We start from the raw sequence: 19,971 nt of genomic DNA, 5'->3' as shown, positions 1-19,971 counted from the left end.
GTTTTCTCACCAAATGGCTGTCTGTATGGATGGTAAACATGGATATCAAATGGCCTGTGTGTGGTGTTCACAAGAACAGTCCTGTCTGATCCGTCATATTTGTTTCCCTTTTCAACAGTTCTTGTGTTCCAGTCAGTCCAATATATCGTGTCTTCAAAAATTGTTATCGCAAATGGATGAGGTAAAGTCCCATCATATACTGTGTGACGATGATGTCCATCCAGGTCAGAGTACCTACACAAAAAAAAAAACGTGCAAAACATTCAGTTAAACGCTAAAACATCTTCACGTCTTTATTATGTATGCTTATGGTACTTCATTACTGGTGACCAGGATCAAGCAATGTGGAATTGCAGCTTCTTTAGTCCCTAATGATAGAGCACTGTCCTCACTGAATTCAGTTTAAGATATGCAGGACAGTAAAACATGCTATTTTGGGCAAATAAATGGAATAGAGGAACATCCACTCAAATGTAAAGTCTTCCTACAGAAGGATGTCAGCTAGTCCAATGAAATTTTGCACATTTACCGCCTTACAGCAAGTTATTTTTTGTCACACGGGAGACTAGCTTGCCTGGATCATTCAGACTGCTAATAATGGAACACTTAAGACAATAATAGGCCTCCTGTATCCCTAAATTTTACATGTCTTTCTGATTTAGTCTCCTTTGATGAGATATCTTTAATAAGGTTTTATATTTTTACTATCACCTCGATACAGGAGAAAATTAGGAAACACAAGAGAGAAAAAGAGAGAGACAGAGAAACATATATATAATTAATTTATATTTTTAAAAAGACATTTTTGACACTTCAGCATATAAAAGGCTGCAAGAAGAATGAATGTAAAGAGTAGTAGTAAATAAAAATGTACATAAATAAAAATATGAATACAAATATAAATACTAATATAAATACAAAGGATTGTTTTCAAAGTATTTCAATGCCTTGACAAGAACCAAAATGCTAGTTATTCATTTTTACTATTTATTTATGATATTTAAGTGGAAATTTTCTAACACCAGAAGCATTAGATAGATTTTTCTTGATTAACAAAAAACCTGCTATATGCTAACAGAGAATTCCATGTTGTACATATGGATAAAGTTTCAGAGATCTTCTAAAAATTTGTATACTATTTTATTAGCACATAAATAGTTTAATTACAGTTCAACTCTTATCTATAGGCAGAAACAAGAGAATCAGAAAAAAATGGTGATTTTGTACTCAGTTTTGTTCAGATTGTACACTTAGATTCAGAGAACTTGTACATTCGAGTACAGACTGTGAATCTTTTCACTATAATTTTTGGACCACTTCCAGTGAGACCTAGGATGAAAACACAGGAAGTAGGCTACTATGTCATCCAGTGATTCATATCACCTCCTCCTCCAGATTTTGTAACTGTGGTTTCCTATAGAGTCAGTGGGTAGAAATCTCTAAGGTCTTTTCCAACCTAGAAATCTATGAAATCTATGAAATACGTATGATGCTTACGGAATCTATAAATGCTACCACTGCCATATGACATGAGCAATCACTCAGGTGTTTTATTCTTTTCTGTGTACGTACTCAATGTAATTTAGATGGGCATCTGCCCAGTAGAGCTTGTCGTTGGTGTAATCTATGGTGAGTCCATTGGGCCACTCTAACTTTGTGGAGATAATCACTGTCTTCTCCTTGCCATCCATGCCTGCTCGTCCAATATAGGCTCGATCTGCCCAGTCTGTCCAGTAAACCTGTCTGTTCGAATAAATACTTATAGTTAGGAATGTAGTAAAAACATACTGAAGTAAATATTAGAAGCCACACCTTAAATACAGTATTTCCTGCAACAGAACTAAAGCGGAGATTGAGTAAGATAAGAAAAAGGTTAAAATATTTGTTACTTTAACCGAAACAGCAGACAATTGTGTGATCACAATTGTCTTTAAAGAATGCAGCTGGCAGCCCCACTGTCTATCAAACCACACACACTTCTATCAACCTTTTTAGCCTTGCAACCAAAACTTCCTTGTACACACGGAATCACACTCCACTTTCAATGGTATCTGACAGCCCTGCATATGTACCTATGAAAGGTGAGCTACTATTCCTCCTAAGTGGCAACTAAGATCTAATGCCATGCAAACCTAAGTGCAGGCAGTCGAAATTTATTTCAGATTTTCAGAGATAGTGCAAGATTATTTGCAAAAGAAAGGAAAAGCACTCTTGAAATGCCATACCCATATTTTGGATGAACAACAATTGCTCTGGGGTACTGAAAGCAGAAAGTGTTGTTGGCATCCACACATTGATCAACCAGTTTTTTCCGGAATCTTCCATCAAGTTCAGAGACATAGATACAATCTTTGTAGGCATCCACCCAGTACAATTTTCTGAAATGTATTAGAGGTAATTTATTTACTCTTATTTACTTTTTTTGGTTTATTTTGCTTCACAGCATCTTACATTTCACAGGGTTTTTTCTCCTAGAAGCAATATATCCATTGTAAAGGAAGAACAAACATACAGTACTGACATTTCTTGTACACCATGCTTCAGACTGCCCTCTTCACTCCTGCTGTTCCTGCATCCACAGTCATTGGTGCCAAATTCAAACTTGCAGTTTCCCAGTTGAGTAGTAATATGCCACTTGCCTATAAATTCCTAAACCCTTCTTCTCTTCCCTTTCTCTCCTACCAACAATGGCCAGCAAAGAGGAGCAGTAAAACAGACATGCAGTGCAATGAATTGTGACGAGGGATTTGAAGTATTAGAGAGAATCATCTGTTTCATGCTGTCACCTCTGCTCTCATCAAACAGGTAGAACAGTTGCCAGGTTCTCCTTTGAAAATTCCTAAGCAGTTTGATGCCCCAATTTAAACTTCACCTAGAATTTTCTAACACTTCTATTATGTTGCCTAGGAATTATAAACAGCTGCAATCAAAGAAATTACGTAAGCTGAAGCAATGATTTTTAAAAGCCTGCAACAACAACAAAAAAATCATTTAATTTAATCAGAACCACAGCAGGCTACTTTGAAATTGTCTGCACAGCTGGTCAGCTCCAGTGTCCACAGGGTCATTCCAGAAATAGTCTGACACATACAGTTTCTGTCTACACCACCCAAGCAGGTGGAAGGTAGGAGGAGGTAGGAAGGTAGTCTTCCCGAACCTTCCACACTAAGGAAGAGGAGAAGGTAGTCTTCCCCAGCCTGCACCTCATGGAATTCTCCAGTCCTCTCCCTGTACTGAAAGGAACAGGAAAAACTCATCTACCATTCTATAATCCTCAGTCTTTCTGAAACATCTAAACAAAAACGGACTCAAGACATAATTAATAGTAGCTGAAATAATTCAGCAACTGAATGAGTAATGGAGCAGTAGAACCACTTTGGCTAAAATTAGGCTTTTCCTTCCTCACCTCTCCACAAATCATAAAGCATTTGAGACTTCTGACAAGATTAATTATCATTAGGTTTAGAGACAAAGTGGTTTAAAAATAAAAACTATTATATTGACATATTCACATAAACACTCTCATATAAGTTCCAAATGTGATTTTTTGAATCATTCTCATTATTTTGCAGTCTGATACATGATATTTAAACTTTTCACACTGATCGTAATGCACTCAGAAAGCAAAACCTGATGAAATACAGCCAAGAACACTGGCAGAGAGGGCACCACATAAGGACAGAGTTTCAGTGGGAGTATATCAGATTATTTTTTGACACACAGCAGCCAATTAAAAACAAACCCCATAAAGCAAAGTGTTTTCATATTACCTCACCCTTATGCCCCCCTCCTTACAGCAAATTATGTGGATCATATTGTTTGAGTGACAGTTCAAGATGCATTTTTTAAGAAAAAAGAAACATGCTCTTTGCATTGGTACAGGAGCTAAATTTCATGAATGTTTATTATTACCTCATTGGAATCTAGTTACCTGTTGTAAGATATTGCTTATGCATGCAGTGAAGCCTGCATCCCAACCCCAACAACTGCTAGCAAAGGAATAAAGAGCCTAAGCTCAGAATCCCTATCCCATAGCCACACATAACATCCCACCTGCCCACTTGCCTAGCCTGCTCATGAATGGTTTCCTAACAAGGTTTTCCCAAGGGTCATATGCACAACTTTATTATTGATGAAAGAGCAATTCTAATATAACCTCAGTAGGTCAGATATGACAGCACTTAAAGAAACGCATTATGTAATGTATTAGATGCTGATGAACAACTCCAGAGCAGTTGTCTAAGACTGCATCCACAACCCAAAACTATTTCAGCACTCATCAGGAATTTCATATCAAGTGGGAGAAAAACCTAAGATAAACTCCCTCGCACACCATTTCCTTAGGAGCCCAGAAAGACAGAAAACATATTTTCTTACCTGCCAACCCAGTCAACAGCGATACCTTCCCCGTTGGGCACATCATCACTTATCACTGCCTCCTTATTTGTTCCATTTAGGAACATTCGTTCAATGACCTTCCTCCCCACATCAATCCAGTACAACCTCTTTTCCACCCTGTCAAAGTCCAGTGCCACCACATTTCTCAGTCCTTGCAAAATGAGAGAGTAAGACTGGCCATCTGCTGTGAGATTTCTCAAATAGTAACGGTTGCTAAAAATAAGGTATGGGGAGATATTACTATTTTGCCGGCAACTTTTTCCATCAGGCTCCCGGATATAGCCTGGGGCACACTTACAGATGTAGGAGCCAGCTGTGTTCTCACAAATCTGGCTACATACTGATGGAGTTTCATTGCACTCATCAATATCATCACAAGTCCGTTTATCAGACATAAGTTTGTATCCAGGATGACAAGAACAGTAGAAACTTGTCTGTGTGTCTGTACAGTCATGATCACATCCACTGATTGAAGGGTCACTGCATTCATTTATACCTGAGGAAGGAAAGAAATCCCACTCAAGGAACCAGCTAGCAGAGAAAATATTGCAGTCACTTTCCAATGTACTCTCTGTGTCTGTCTCTCTCTCCCTTCTACCCCCTGAAAATGCTGAATATTAATCTGGGCTGCTGTAATAATGGAAAAGAATCTAATCTAAAATTATTCTAGTTCATTTGAGGTCTGTCACTAAACACTGAGTGCAAAATATACACTTAATGAATGCTGTATTTTGGAAACGTAAGGGCAATACATAATAATGTATAAAATATATTTACAGTTCATATAATTAGCTAATTTTCACTGTTTGTTAAAACAGTACATAATAATTATGATTTAATTAAAACAAAAAACTATATATACGCATTTCTTATACCGCTTCTGAGAGACCACCATGGAATAGACATGATTATAATTAAGCAATTGTCTTAAGAGTTCATTTTTTTAAAAGCTGCCTAAGCATTTTAAATTAAATAAGACAGAAAAATAAATCTACACTACATACCACATCCTTTTTCATCACTATTATCTAAGCAATCATCCAAACGATTGCAGACTTTAACCATTTCAATGCAGTTTCCATTGTCACATTTAAAATGATGGGGAGAGCAGGTTGCTTCTGGTGTACTACAGAGATGTTCCAGCTCGTCAGATTCATCACCGCAGTCATTATCCCCATCACAGATGTAGGCCTTGGAAATGCAGCGCCCATTCTGACAAGTAAACTGGTGCTGTTGACATGGTTCATAGATGCATCCCCTTTCATCACTGCTGTCACCACAGTCATTGCGCCTGTCACATCTGAAGAAGAATGAACACTTTTTTCAAATATAAGGCGGCAATCAGTATCTCTAGGGCAGATGGACAGACACACTGTCCTGATTTCCAAAGAAGGTCAGATACTATTGGCTCCAATGGAAGACTTTCAGAAATCAGGGACATATTATATGGAATCTCATCCTGTGAGTCCTTTTTGCATTCCCCGTATGCATTACAAGCTGAATAGAACCATCCCAGGCGAAGTTACTAAGCACAATAAAAAGGATTAAATGTTAATGGTGAGCACTGGGGATATCACCATAGAAAATCCGAAAGTATTTTCAAGTTAAAACTAATGCATGAATGCAGATCCCATAAATAGTTTCGTTACAATATGCAGATCTACTTAACAACCAAATATTGTTAAAAACCGTTTCAATCAGCTTCTTCACTTCAAGTAAATTTTGAGAATTTCTGCAATGGCTCAGGTAGTTACAAACCTGTATGTGTTTCGGATGCACAAGCCATTACTACAAGTAAACTCATTTTCTGTGCAAGATCTTCGTGTGCAGTTCTGGTGTTCATCAAGTGCATCGCTGCAGTCGGCATCACCGTCACAGATCCATGCCCGAGGAATGCACCTCCTGAGTGGGGGTCGATTGTTGGCACATGTGAACTCTGCTGCTGTGCAATTGCGGTTTGCTGAAAGAAAAGCGTGTTCACTGACACATGTAACACCCTCCCTGCTGCACACGCACACAATGCCTGGATATCCACCCTTAATCCACAACAGAGCCATGCTCTGCTGCACATGTAGAGACAGACGACACTGCACCCTCTCATATACAAAACTCACACTTTTTCTGGGAGGTGAACAGATATTAGGCCTAGGCTCTCTATCTCCTGTTTTCTTCAAGGAATTCTGTGCTCTGGAGAGCAAACAGAGGGAGCATCATTGCCGTTAAAAAGGGCAAGGGTTGCAAAGTGTATCCAGCTGCTGTTAGAAGAATCAAGGAGCAGGACCAGGCTTGGTGAACTTTCTTGCCTTTGTTACCTTCTAAACAGTCGTGCTTGTTTTGCTCACTAATTTTTAAAGAAATTACACCAAACCCACGTAGTTATTAATATGCACAAGATGCAGCGTGTGATGATTAGGGAGTACCTCCACTGAAGCTGCTATTGCTGCCCAGATCATATAAACAACTCAGGTTAATTATATCTCCACTTGAACTCAATTCAAAGAAGAGTAATCACAAAATGATAACTTTTTTTTTACCAGGAAAATATTCGACTTTAGTTCAATATAAGGAAAATGTAACTATTTGCATTAAGCACCTACCACAGTTATGTCTTTGATCCTCATCACTCATATCCCCACAGTCATTATCACCATCACAGATCCATGTTGCTGGGATGCATCTGCCATCATCACATCTGAACTGGTTGCTTGAACAAGTCCGCAGTTGGGGCACTTAAAAATGAACACGGTCACTCTGCTTGTTAAACTAATCTGCACTGCCATGAAAATCTACTCAGGAGGGTACTTTGGGGAGAATCTTACGACAGTGAAATGTAAAATATAAGCGTATGGGTAAGCCAGTGAATGTATAAGCTGCAAGACATTTTCTTAAACTAAAAGTGCACATTGCTGAAGTTGCAAAGTGAGCTATCAGCCCTGCTTAAATCATAGAAGAATCTGTTCTGCCTTGTGTTATGCCAACTCTTACAGTGAGAATAGTAACTATGTTGTAATATCAAGTCTCAGTGACATCATTTAGCCCCTCCTCTTCCTCCCTGGAGATTACTTCTTTTCACCTTCTTTCCCCCTCTGCTGCTTATTACCATCAGTTTCTATTGTACATACAGGATTTGCTTATTGTAATTCTATGATACTCTACCTCGTACTGCGTTAAAAACGTTCTTCTGCATCCTACTTTATGTTTTTCCCCAAATACACCACCTCACACACACTCCCTGTACAGCATGACATCTGCTTTTATATCCAAACAATATCAAAACGCTTGCTACTTTTTGTCTCTTCGTCACCATCACAGTCTTATAAAGAGACAGGAGGTTATACATTAAGAGTAATCACACTAAAAGCAATCAATTGTGGCAATTAAAAGCCTTCATATTTCATACACAGCTTTTGGTATTTAAGATTTTAATTACCCAGTGACTCATACTATTTAGAATCCGTGAATAAATCTCAGAAGATACCTATTTTCCACTCAGTCTGGACTCAAGCTGCTGCCTACAACAGAAACTACTGACTTCCCATAACCCATTGTGTTGTATTTTCTGAGTGTAAACTTACCACAAGAGGCAGGTTCATCAGAGCCATCAGCACAGTCTATTCCTTGATCACAGTACCAATGAGCAGGAATACAACGTCCCGATGTACAACGAAACTCACTATTTGTGCAAGTCAGTGAGACTGGAAGAAAAAACCTATGTATGACTTCTTTCTTTCTGTTACCTTTCCAACTTGTTTTAAGTTGCTTTTGAGTCCATGTTACGCAAAAATATTACAGACCCCAAAAAAGAAAGAGAAAAAATTATGCTAGGAAGGATGTCTTTTCACAGGCTATCTGCAAAGAGTTCTTTAGATCTTTGTATGAAAAAAAACGGTTTTAATTCTCTCCTTGGCTATACATATCAGCTACTAATTAGAATTTGCTCTGGAAATAAGATTGCATGCAGCAATTGTAAATATGTTCTATGTTTATACTTGAGATTTGAGCACAAGGAAACAACCACAGTCCAATATACCCATTTGTCCAGTGCCCAAACCAGGCAGTAGTGGACTCCACGCTTTAAAAGGAACCAAAACGTCCAGTAAGGAATATCTCATGGTAGATCAAGCTTTCCTTGTTCTCCCACCGATTTTTCTTCACTTGCAGGTAGGAATCTTTTCTTAATAGCAGTGAAGAAAAACCCGTAACACTGAATAGTTCCAGCTAAGCACACTGCAGATACTCCTGCACTTTGGCTGAGCCCCTTGATCCCGGCATGTATAGTGGGTTTGATAATTTCTTCGATAGTTACTGATACTTTCCTGTACCTTCTGATGGTTTCAAGATACCAAAAACGACCCAGTCTGGCCTTTTAACTTGCTCTTCTATATGCCTTTAATGACAGAAATCAAAGGCAATTAGCACATTGCTCATTGATGTGTTAGGGCTTCTTTCATTTCCCATTCTCCCTTTCTTGCCCTTCACCACTTCCCAATTTAAGTAATTCAACAGTGCTGCTGGGGCATGAACAGTAGAAGGGACAAAGAACACCTTTCATGAGCAGCACAAGATTCGCTATGCCTGTATATATAACCACATATTTTTGTCATGTGGGCATCCACAGATAAAAGTGGCTACGTTCTGGCTAGAAAAAAAATTGTACTTGTATTTTGGAAAAACTGTGGCATAGTTAATTCAAGGCAGGTACCTTTAGGGAAACTAGTGAAAGCAAAAAGTCCATTCGGACAACACTAAAAATAAATCATTACCTGAAAATATCCATTATGTTTTACAAACCGATTCAAAACATTTTATATAGGAAAAGTACTGCCTGACTACTACCTAATACAAATGTGTGTGCTAGTAAAGATAAGCTGTTTTGTAATTAAGGCTGATTGAAAACTGGACACTTTTATAAACTAACTGGAAGCTACAATGAACAATGAATCATATGCTAAGGCATACATAACTACATGAAAGAGCTAAAAGAAATTACATTTGAGACTGTATACAATTCTATTCTATTAGAAGGAAAAATATTCTAATATTAAAGTTCCAGAAAAAGCCAACTCACTATAATACTTACGTGCCAATTACCTTGTAAAACTATAAAGGATAGAGCAGAATAAGCAAAAGGAATGATCCCTCAAATGCTGTATAAAAATGCTGGAAACAATTATGATCTTTTCTATTAGATAGAAGCATGATTTAGATAATTGAGAGCTAATAATACAATACATATGCCTTACAACTCTTCAGTATTACAAAAGTAGATGATTTGAGAAAAGCTAGAGTTAGGTCAAAGGTAAAGAGCAGTGGAATAAATTACTGAAATACAAGAAAAGTAACTGAGGCCCTATTAACTTACCACAGTGAGTAGGGCTCTCATCACTCATATCTCCACAGTCGTTATCACCATCACACAAATACGTTCGAGGAATGCAAATATTTGTGCTTTGACATTTTGTAAAACCAGACTGGCAAGTGCGCTCCGCTTTAAGGAGGGAAGAAAAAAAATAAGTAAAAATTCTTTAGACCTTTTTCAAATACCATTAAGCTGTATCTCATTGAAAGATACATAATATTGTTAAAAAAATGAGTCCCTTGTCACTCACTTGCTAAAATGCATTCATACTGCTCATGCTATATGGAAACAATTAGACAAAGGCTTTTATTGACAAAAATCCTGACAAAAACATGATCTAAGAAACACATGCCAATACTTGGAGGTGAGGGAATGTAAATTGACATGTATTCACACTGTAATGCCTGCATTTGCAACCAGCTGGTACTGTGTGAATCATCAGACCAACTAGAAATGACTAATAGACCAGGAATTCCAAATATTCAGATTTCACTGAGTATAAAAAAACTGTCACAAATATGTTCCCAGAAAAAAAAAAAAAAATTAAAAAAATCAGTGTGCAGACAAAAAAAGTTAAAAAAAATCTCAAAATACATTGTCATCCATTTCTCTAACTCTAGATATAAATTTTGCACTGAAGAATGTAATCTTAGTGCAAAAGACATGATTAGTTCGATTAACTGCAGCAGCAGTCAATATTAAACTAATCACAATTTATATCTTAAGGAAAACAAACATGACTGATAACTTTTTGAGAGCTATAAGGCATATAATTTTGAACAGAATAAAATAAACTATGTTTGTATGAGTCACAATATACACTCCTGATGGTTAAATCTGCTATAATTAACGTAGCATGATATGAAGTAAAAAAACACTGTCAAACTCCAGGCTAATCCTGCAAAAATATAAGCCCTGCATCTAATTCACCTGAAATAGTCTTTTCCAAGTCCATAGGATTACTCACAAGACCTAACATTAAACACTGCATGAGCATGTGTTGCATCAAGGCAGACTATTTAAAGCAACAGTTATTATGCAATAGCTTAGGGTACTCTGGAATATCTTTTAACAATTCTATTTGCTTCAAATAACACAAAGCAGAATCCGTAATGTAAATTAAGAAATCTTTTATCCTATTTGCTGATTTTGTCATAATTCTTCATACACACACACACACACTTGCCTCTCCTTTGGCCTAAAGGGTCAGACTCTGATAGACATTAGGTAATTAGGATAAACTTACGGCAATTTCTCTCATCTGATGTGCCATTATCGTAACAGTTGTTTACTCCATTGCAGACGTACTGAAGAGAGATACACCTTCCATTATTGCAGGTAAATTCTGTGTGTGGGTCACAGGTTCGGAACAAGCAGCCAACCTCATCACTGTTGTCTCCACAGTCATTGTAGTGGTCACAGCGGTAATGATACGGTACGCACCGCCCATTACCACAGGTAAAAGCTGTTGGCTGGCAAGTGTGGAAAGCTGCAGAAAACAAAAATAAATAAATATTCAAAAAATAATATGCATGGATAAAAAGTCATCTAAGTTCTCTGACAAAATAACAAGTAAAATCACAATATTTTTACCTGCCAGGGCAAACACAGCTGCAAAACGGACTGCATGAAAAGTAAAATACATATTTGAATTAAACAAAGCAGAAATTAGCTGTCATGATAAAAATTCAATACTATGATGCTTTTGGATTCTAGAGCAAATCAGTAGCCATTCAGACCTCAAGTCTGTAAAGCAACCAAGCGATCGTTTCCAAACTATAGCCATAAGATCCACAACCACAAAGCCACAGAAGTGACAGAGAATACAGTACAGGCAAGACAGAGCATGCACGACTTTCTGAGGCAGTTATTTTAAACGCTTACCGCACACGCTTTCCAACTCATCACTGCCATCACCACAATCATTGTCGTTGTCACATTTCCATCGCTCAGAGATGCATTGACCATTAAGGCATGTGAAGAAACCAGTATCACACCTAGTACCATTATCCACAATACAGTGCTTGTTATTATTGGCTAAATACCAGCGACCTTCGGAGGGGCACTGACATTCTGCGCCAGCGGGACCTAAATTTATGTTTGACAATTTAAAAAAAAAAAAAGGGGGAACAAAAATTAAACAAATTTAACATTAATGCTTTAGACAGGGCACTATGAAACCATTCACAGCTGTAATACTGGAAAAGGCAATGAAATTCTCACAACTCCTGTAAGATCTATCTGCTTAGAAGCACAGTGACCTAGCCAGATTTTTATCTCAGTTAAGCATACGCAAACCCGTTAAAACCACAGGAGTTATTTTCAGAGTTCCCTAGAGGAAATGAGATCAGAACTCAGAGTATCTTAATATTTGCTCGTTGTCCAAATAGTTTTCAGGTGACAGCAAGATGGGATCTGATGCTTTCAAATATCAGAGGTACATCAGCTGAGGCTCTATCCCTCAAAATCAGAACAGGGTTTTCAAAGCTCCTTGCACTAGACTAGCTGCTCTTCTCAAAATCAATGAGAAGTTTGAGCTGTTTTCAGGGAAGGCAGATTTTTAAAGACATTTAAGCTGCTACAAGTGAAAGCAGGCACTGAATAAGTTTTTCAAAGTCAAAGATCATAACTTCCAAAAATCCACAACACAGAAACGAGCTCTGTAACAGGTATGCTTTCTGGGTGTACTACCACTCTGGTTTCTTGGCCATCTGGACTAGTGACCTGTTGGAGGACTTCGACTCTCTCCTTACACACGCACAAGGAGAGATACAAGATGGGATACATATGTCACTCAGGTCTCACCCCAATATGCACCTGATGATACATAGTATGTTTCTGGAGTCCATGACTCGAAAGGACACCTGCTCCACAGTACAGATAGAAATCAGTTTGTGCTCTCTTCTTAGCAATTGTCCAGCATTTAAAATGAGGCAGTAATCAATCATTAGGGAAAGACTTCATAATATCATGTGATAAAGAAATAGTGATCATAAATATTTTTTAAATATGTGGTACGAAACGTCTGTTCAGTATACAGCATATCAGTGTGTATTCTAACATAACCATATGCTGCAGAGCTCACTCCACATCTCATCCCAGAGGAAAAGACGTTAAAACCTCAGAAAAAAATGTTCTGGTCTAAAATAGATAAACTCATAACTTTTGTTTGTGAGGATTCTCCGAAACAACCCTCAGGTATTTTGGCAAAATACCATGACCTTGAATGGCAATCATTATGATTGCATTTATAAGTAAAATAAATATTAAACATTTAGGAACATGACGAAATATTTCAGCTGTCCCCATGTGACTTAAGTTGTTATACTATGAACTCTAATACAGGCAACACTAATAACTTACAGTCATTAAGCTTAACAGCTTACCTGGTGCACAGATGTGACTGCAGCCACCATTGAACTGGTTGCAAGGGTTGGTACACTGCTGCTGCTTACTTTTTGCCCAGACATGAATATCCATTGGTCTTCGTGGAAGATTCATGATCATTACAATCTGATCCGAACCATCATACTTATTAGCTCGGTAAATGCTTCGTGTGTTCCAGTCTGTCCAATATATGTGCTGATCAAACAACGTCATTGCAAATGGATGCAGAGCAGTGCTAACAATTACCTCACGATTTGTACCAGTGAGAGTGCATCGCTCAATTTTCTGCCTAAAATAACAAAGAAATGATTGCATCTTAAATGAAAGGAGTCTTTTAGCCATATACAGAATCATAGAATGGTTTGGGTTGGAAGGGCCCTCAAAGATCATCTAGTTCCAACCCCCCTGCCATGGGCAGGGACACCAATCCACTACATAAAGTCATACCCTAATTAGTCTGGCAGCTAGCATCCACCATTTCAGTAACGTGCACCAATATGTAGGGTGCTGTTATGAGTTAAAAATCTCAAATTTTCCAGTCTGTGGCTTCAACAGTGATGCCATGTAGCAGCTCTGTAATACTGACACAATAGTGTACTGGAAGTAATCAGGCTGAAGATTGAAATGTTTAAACAACTATGCTACTGAGAGCTAAAATGAATGCAAAACTTTGTGAGAGAATACACTTTTGGAATGAGTATGATGTTAATGACTTCTTGTACCAGGAGAAAACTAACAGTCACATGAAACGTGACGTGTTTTCATTTCAGTTTTATCTTCTGCAGATCCAAATTACACAATAAGGAAATACAAGCAAATTCATGAGACTATAAACAAGCATTTTCTGCTACTTCTTACACAAGAATAAAGGAGGGAAAAACAGTTCTAATATATAATAACCACCACATATATAACATCTAATAGGTACAAATATATGGAGTATGAGAAACATTTTATCCTAGTTGATCTTCTAGTTTTGATTCTACCTTAGGAATGGTGTTTGCAATGATAAACAAAATTCCAACAAACAAGATTTCAAGAAGCCCCAGAAAATCAGGGTTCAACTCCAAGTTCTGTGATAGACATGTTCTACACGAACCATTCTTCACTCGCACAGACAGCACCACTGACCCACAACCACCTTGTCACTGTTTCTTCTTCCCTTCCATTCCCACCCTTAATGACCACTTCGGCAAAGGTAAGTGGAGAAGGCAGAAGACACACTGATGCCACAAGACTCAATATGTGTTATTCATGCAAGTACCTTATTTCTAAGCATTGTTTGTAAAACCCTGGTAAATGTTAGAGGTTCCTTTTAACACACAGATTCCTGTCTGAGATAGGCAGACCGTACAAGAATAAAGCATGAGAAAAGAGAAGATGGAGGACGTTCAAGTGTTATTTGCAATGAGGATAACGAGAAGGATTAACGAGTAATAGATGGGGATATTTAAAGGAAGAGAAAGAGCTTGACAGAAAAACATCAAGATATAAGTAAATGGTGAATGTGAGACAAGGTACTCTCAGCAAGTTGAAGAGAGTACAAGAAGAATGAGCATCGATAAAGTCTGTTCCCTGACTCCAGCTCCCAGCATCTTGCTGTTCAGTCACACTGTAATGTTCACATAACGAGGCTGCCAACTGCTTACAGACAGAAAGAACACACTTCGGGTTGTCTCTGCTCCATCAAGTATGGCATCATTCAACTGCACTGCTCTTAATATTGATCTCTAAAAAGCAGACCCAGGTAGGAGGGTGTATATGCTTATGTATAGAGGCATAATGTCTAAGAAGTGAAGTGGTGTTTATGCAACATCAATAGAACAGAACAATTCTCTAAGAGGCTGTGGCATCTTTCATGCACAAGCTTCTGAGAGGAAGCTAATAAGAATCCCAGAATGACTCTATGGAGGGTAAGGGTAAGGAAGCTGTGCAACTAAAGGCATCATAACCAGCGATTTTCTTCTGCTAGCAGCTTCTCCCCCTGTTCATCACTGTGTGGCAAATACCTCTTGCCTGTGAAGTCAGAAGGGCCAAATGTTGTTGGAGACTCCAAGTGGAGGCTCCACCTTCAGTTCAAGCCACCAGAAGAGTTCTCACAGAAACCAAATGCTCCTACAACTTAGCACTAGCAGTAAGAAAATCACCTGAACTTACCTTTATCTAACCTCAAAGCAACTGTATGTTTAAGTCTTCGCTAGAGACAAAATTTAATTATTACCAACCATATTTAAGGCATTTACTAGACTACCAGTGTGGGCTGAATAAGAATGGAAACGGCCAATGAGAGAAAACGAGCAGATAAGACATTCTCCACAAGCTGAACAGCTCATCTCTTCTGTCATCATTAGTAGGGAAGGAAAAAGCTGCATTTCACATAAGCAAGAGAAGACAAAACAGAATTTTAGTAATTATTGAAGGAAAATAATAGTAAGTGGACACTTAATAAGGAAAAAAAGCTTTTATGTGAAAGAACAGTTGTGTGAAAAGTGCAGGAAGTCACTTTTCTATGAAATTGCACTTCTACAAAAGAAAAGAAGCTCAAATGCAACTCTCCTGCAATACAGGCTCAGGCAATTTCCCCCTTTTATGCCACAGGCAATTTTTAAGGGGAGCTCTGTACCTAGTTCCAAAGTGTCAGCATGCCACGTGGTGAGGGATTCTTACTATGTTGCAAGAAACAACTGTGAAGATACGGCAAAGGAAGGTGTACAACTAGCACATACGTTCTATCTTCTTGAGATATATCTCAAGACTTGTGTGTGTGCCCAACAGTATCACAATACTGACAAGGTAACAGAAGGGATTAGAACAAAAGAAGAGAAACATTATTTTAGAGAAAGAGGGATAGCACCTTTGGGAGACTAGCATAAACAAGAAGAGAATAAGCAAGAGTAAAAATGGAGGAGAATACAGAGCTATGGAGGAGAATACAGAGCTCATCCTTGCGTTCCCTTGGTGCATTCAGAGCTAAGGAGCACTGTCAGTTTTGAGTGCCTGGTCTTCATATTTTACCCCATGCTAGTATCTGTCCCACTGAAGGGGTAAAGGCCCTCCCCGTGAAAGTCAGAATAAAGACAACTTCATACTGTTTAAGCATATGCTCCCCTACCTCCATTAGCTAGAGTCTGAAAGAGAAAAGATGTCTCATTAGATATCCTGCATTTCCCTTAAAACAGAGGGTCCTGTTACAGGTGCCCTGTCCTCCTGCACACAGATGAATCCAAGCAATGCCTTCCTCCCAGAAGATCCAATAGAGGCACAGACCATAAGAATTATTACACTACAGACATCACTTTTCTGTCACAGCAAAGGAGAAGCCCGCAAAAGAACTGCAATGGTGAAGGAATCAGAGGAGAAAGGTCTGATTGCTGCAGTGATTTCTCTGAGATCATGAGTGAATTTGAATGGATACAAACTAAATTATTTTTAAAAACTTTTCTGCTGATGGTAGAACTGCTGGTGGCATGAACTGAAGGGTGGAGTTCTGTCTGGTAGCAAGAACATTATACCAAATTCCACAGGTGACAGTCATTAACCATGAGCAATGAAGGATGTAAAATGTGCACTGGGACTGTATTTGTTGGAGAAGATGCTTATAAAAGTCCTGAGTTGCACCTAAGATGAACAAACTGCCAGTGGGTACAAAAGCCATCAAACAGTGGACTAAATCTACACCGTGGCATAACAAAACTCCTTACTGCACAGTAGTTCCACATCAATATCAAGACTTGATATTGCATTGCTATTAAGTAACTCTTTAAATTCTATAAATTCAACTGAAATGTTGAAAAACAGTTTAAAAAATGAGGAAAAATAAATAACAGACCTATTAAAAAAAATAACCAAATGTAAACCAACCAGTGTGTTATGAATACATACAGATTTGCATCAGCCCAGTATAGCTGCTGTTCTTCATAGTCCAGGGTAAGCCCATTTGGCCATACCAAATTGGTGCTCACAATAGGTGTTCTGAAGTTTCCTCCAAGTGTAGCTCGTTCTATCTTTGCATTTGAACTCCAGTCAGTCCAGTACATATACCTGTCAATCAATATGAATACAAGGTTATATTTTCAGCAAATAAAGCTCACAAAACTATTATCTGCTCCAGGGTATTTCCACTCTTGTGTCCCTCACTGAAGTGTACAGTACAAAACTAGCGGAAAATAACTTCTTCCTCTATTTTGGCCCACATTGACAAGGGAATCTTCTCACAGGGATCACTGGAGTGAACTTTAGAAAAGTTTTTCCAGCTTCTGTGAGAATCCAGCAAAGTCAATTAATCTCTTACTTATCTTTCTTCATTTGAAATACAGTATAATTAGTAATGAAATTAGAAATATAGTACAATACAGTAATGCCCCCAGCCTCTCGGGGAATGTTTTGGTACTGAAACAAGAATTCTTCTGGAGGCACTCAGGAAATACAACAGAAAAAGGGAAAGATCATATAAGACTCTAAATAGGGAGATCTTTAGGCAGCAACTCCTGATTATCAAGATATGATGTTCTTGAAGAAATCTTAGTTTCAACAAATATCCTTTGTTTTTCTGCTGTACACAGCAAATGGTGGATGGTTAGTTGCTTGACAAACACCTGCTTTGAACATTATTCTCATTTACTCCCAGTACCCAGCTCCCAGCCTCACTATGTGGAGCTTCATGCGCTAGACATTCATAAATCTGCTAAAAATCTCCGAGGCTGAGGTCAGCTGAGAAAACTTAAACCTGAAGAGTTACACCCAGGACGGTTATACACAGCTGGAACTTAGGGCTCAGAACAGGAAGTATCTGACAGTCTTCATCAAAGTCTAAACTGTAGTTTCACCAGCGGTCAAAATAAAGTATACCAAGTGCAACACATACCCTCTGCAGGGATCTAACACAACAGCTCTTGGTCGTGGAACCCGGGCAATCACTGTGCGGTTAGATCCATCCACAGCCATTGAGCTGATAGTCTGATTGAGGTAGTCACTATAGTAAACCCTGTTGTTGATCCAGTCAAAGGCTATGCCATCTGGAGTCCCAAGGTCTTAGACACATGCAAGCAAACACACACAAGTTCAGTATGGTTTCCTGAGATACTGCGATACTCTTCACCTATTATAATGAACCAACACCAAAGGTCTCTCTGAAATGTCATTGGTATCATTGTACATTTGTCCATTTAAAAATCTGAAGAACTAATACTTAGGACTCAGGCAGTCCTGTGTATGCAGCAGGGTTACAAAGACCTTTTCCCTCACACAGACCTAAATTCTGGTTGCTATTCTCCAAATAGCAGGAATCATCCCTTAATCTGTAATTACATATAATTTTATATACATAGTAATATTTAACCAGTTTTATATTTCCATTTCATTGTGATCAAGATGAAATATGAACCTCAGAAGAGGAAAAAACTGAGGGGAAGAGTCAAAAAGCATTTCATCAGATCTTAACTAAACAGTCTACCTTGACCATCGGTATAAAAATAACAGCTGAGCTAGTGCTAGGTGCTGCAGTTAATTTTTTTAAATATCTAATTACTTTGTAATTACTAATTACATTCAGTGCACTTACCAGATGCAACTACTGTTGGAGAGCCAGTTCCTGAGTAAATACTAACATAACTGATTCTTCCTGTCCCTGAAGGAAAACTTTGCGTAAAATATATCCGGTTGTTTATGCTGTCAAAATCCAGGGCCACTGCAGTTCTTAACACATTGACTGTGCGGAAGGGAGGACTGTGATTTTCAGGATCTAGGTGGATACTTCTGAGGGCGTTCTCAAGAGCAAAAATCAGGTAGTCGTCAGTTGAAATGGAACATCTCTTGCTATCACTGCCTAGTGTTCCAAAGGCACAACCACACTTGGGTGTCTGCATGTCAGGCAAGGCAAAACACAGATGAGAACAGCCTCCATTGTTGTCCAAACAAGGATTGTTGTTGACATCAAGGGGTGAAAGTGACTGGAAATGACTGTTGTAAATGGTAACATCCCTCAGCCAATTAATGTTGTCCCTTATTACTGTTGGCTGATCAGTATTGCCTGGCTCCTTGCTGGCTTGGAAGACTTTTTTCAGGTTCCGATCCACCCAGATCATAGAATTTCCAAAGACAGTGATACCATATGGAGTTGGATAGCGACTGCCATAACGCACAATTTCAACATCACCACCATCTGGCTGAATTCTTGCAATCATATCTAAGGAATCATCCACCCAATAAATATAGCCACTGCTGTGATCCATGGCCAGCCCACGAGGTGTGACAATGCCCTCAGACACAAGAACTGTTCTGTTGGTGCAGTCAAGAAATGCACGTTCAATCTTTGGATTTTGCCCATAATCTGCCCAGAACAGGTACCTGTTTTTTGGGTCAACTACTATGTGCCTTGGCATATCTATGGTAGTTTTAAGTAGAACACGGCGATAAGTTGTGTTTAAACGCAAAACTTCTATAAACGTCTCTGTCAGGAATGCATTTGTAAAATAAAGATTTCCTGTATTTAAAGAAGAAAAAAAAAAAGCAGAAAAACAAAACCAAAAGTTAATGTATAGCATCAACACCTGAGAAACGTGAGCTGATAAAATTCGAAACCATAAAATGAATATCCATAAACATCTTAGCAGTTGGAAGTATAAGGTACTTGCCTACACTTTGTTAGAAAGACAACACCCAAACTGACAATAGTCAATTAATTTCTAAATCCTCATTGTCATGGGGAAAATCAGTGGTATAAGATCAAAAGTGCATTAACTACAGTTGTTCTTTAGATGTGATTTTTTTTTTTTTTTTTTAATCTAAACCTTTGGCTTGCCCTTCCATACTCTCATCCCTTCACATTT

The 19,971-nt window shown here is 38.3% G+C and overlaps 1 protein-coding gene across 3 annotated transcripts in view; it reads right to left on the bottom strand.

Annotated features, from left to right (window-relative positions):
- Positions 1-19,971, bottom strand: part of LRP2 (LDL receptor related protein 2) — a 131,113-nt gene that overhangs the window by 32,740 nt on the left and 78,402 nt on the right. For all 3 annotated transcript variants that reach the window (XM_086616024.1, XM_086616025.1, XM_086616026.1), the window contains 15 exons: positions 18,705-19,625; positions 18,009-18,174; positions 17,027-17,185; positions 13,144-13,433; positions 11,642-11,845; positions 11,004-11,246; positions 9,761-9,886; positions 7,974-8,093; positions 6,996-7,127; positions 6,157-6,358; positions 5,403-5,698; positions 4,378-4,894; positions 2,226-2,378; positions 1,573-1,743; positions 11-234 (listed from right to left, as the gene is read on the bottom strand). In XM_086616024.1, coding sequence (XP_086472150.1) covers positions 11-234; positions 1,573-1,743; positions 2,226-2,378; positions 4,378-4,894; positions 5,403-5,698; positions 6,157-6,358; positions 6,996-7,127; positions 7,974-8,093; positions 9,761-9,886; positions 11,004-11,246; positions 11,642-11,845; positions 13,144-13,433; positions 17,027-17,185; positions 18,009-18,174; positions 18,705-19,625 — 3,924 coding nt within the window. The remainder of the gene's footprint in view (positions 1-10; positions 235-1,572; positions 1,744-2,225; positions 2,379-4,377; positions 4,895-5,402; positions 5,699-6,156; positions 6,359-6,995; positions 7,128-7,973; positions 8,094-9,760; positions 9,887-11,003; positions 11,247-11,641; positions 11,846-13,143; positions 13,434-17,026; positions 17,186-18,008; positions 18,175-18,704; positions 19,626-19,971) is intronic.

Source organism: Tauraco erythrolophus, chromosome 8, assembly GCF_009769465.1.
Source record: "Tauraco erythrolophus isolate bTauEry1 chromosome 8, bTauEry1.pri, whole genome shotgun sequence".
NCBI lineage: Eukaryota > Metazoa > Chordata > Aves > Musophagiformes > Musophagidae > Tauraco > Tauraco erythrolophus.
This window is presented reverse-complemented; position numbering and strand designations above follow the sequence as displayed.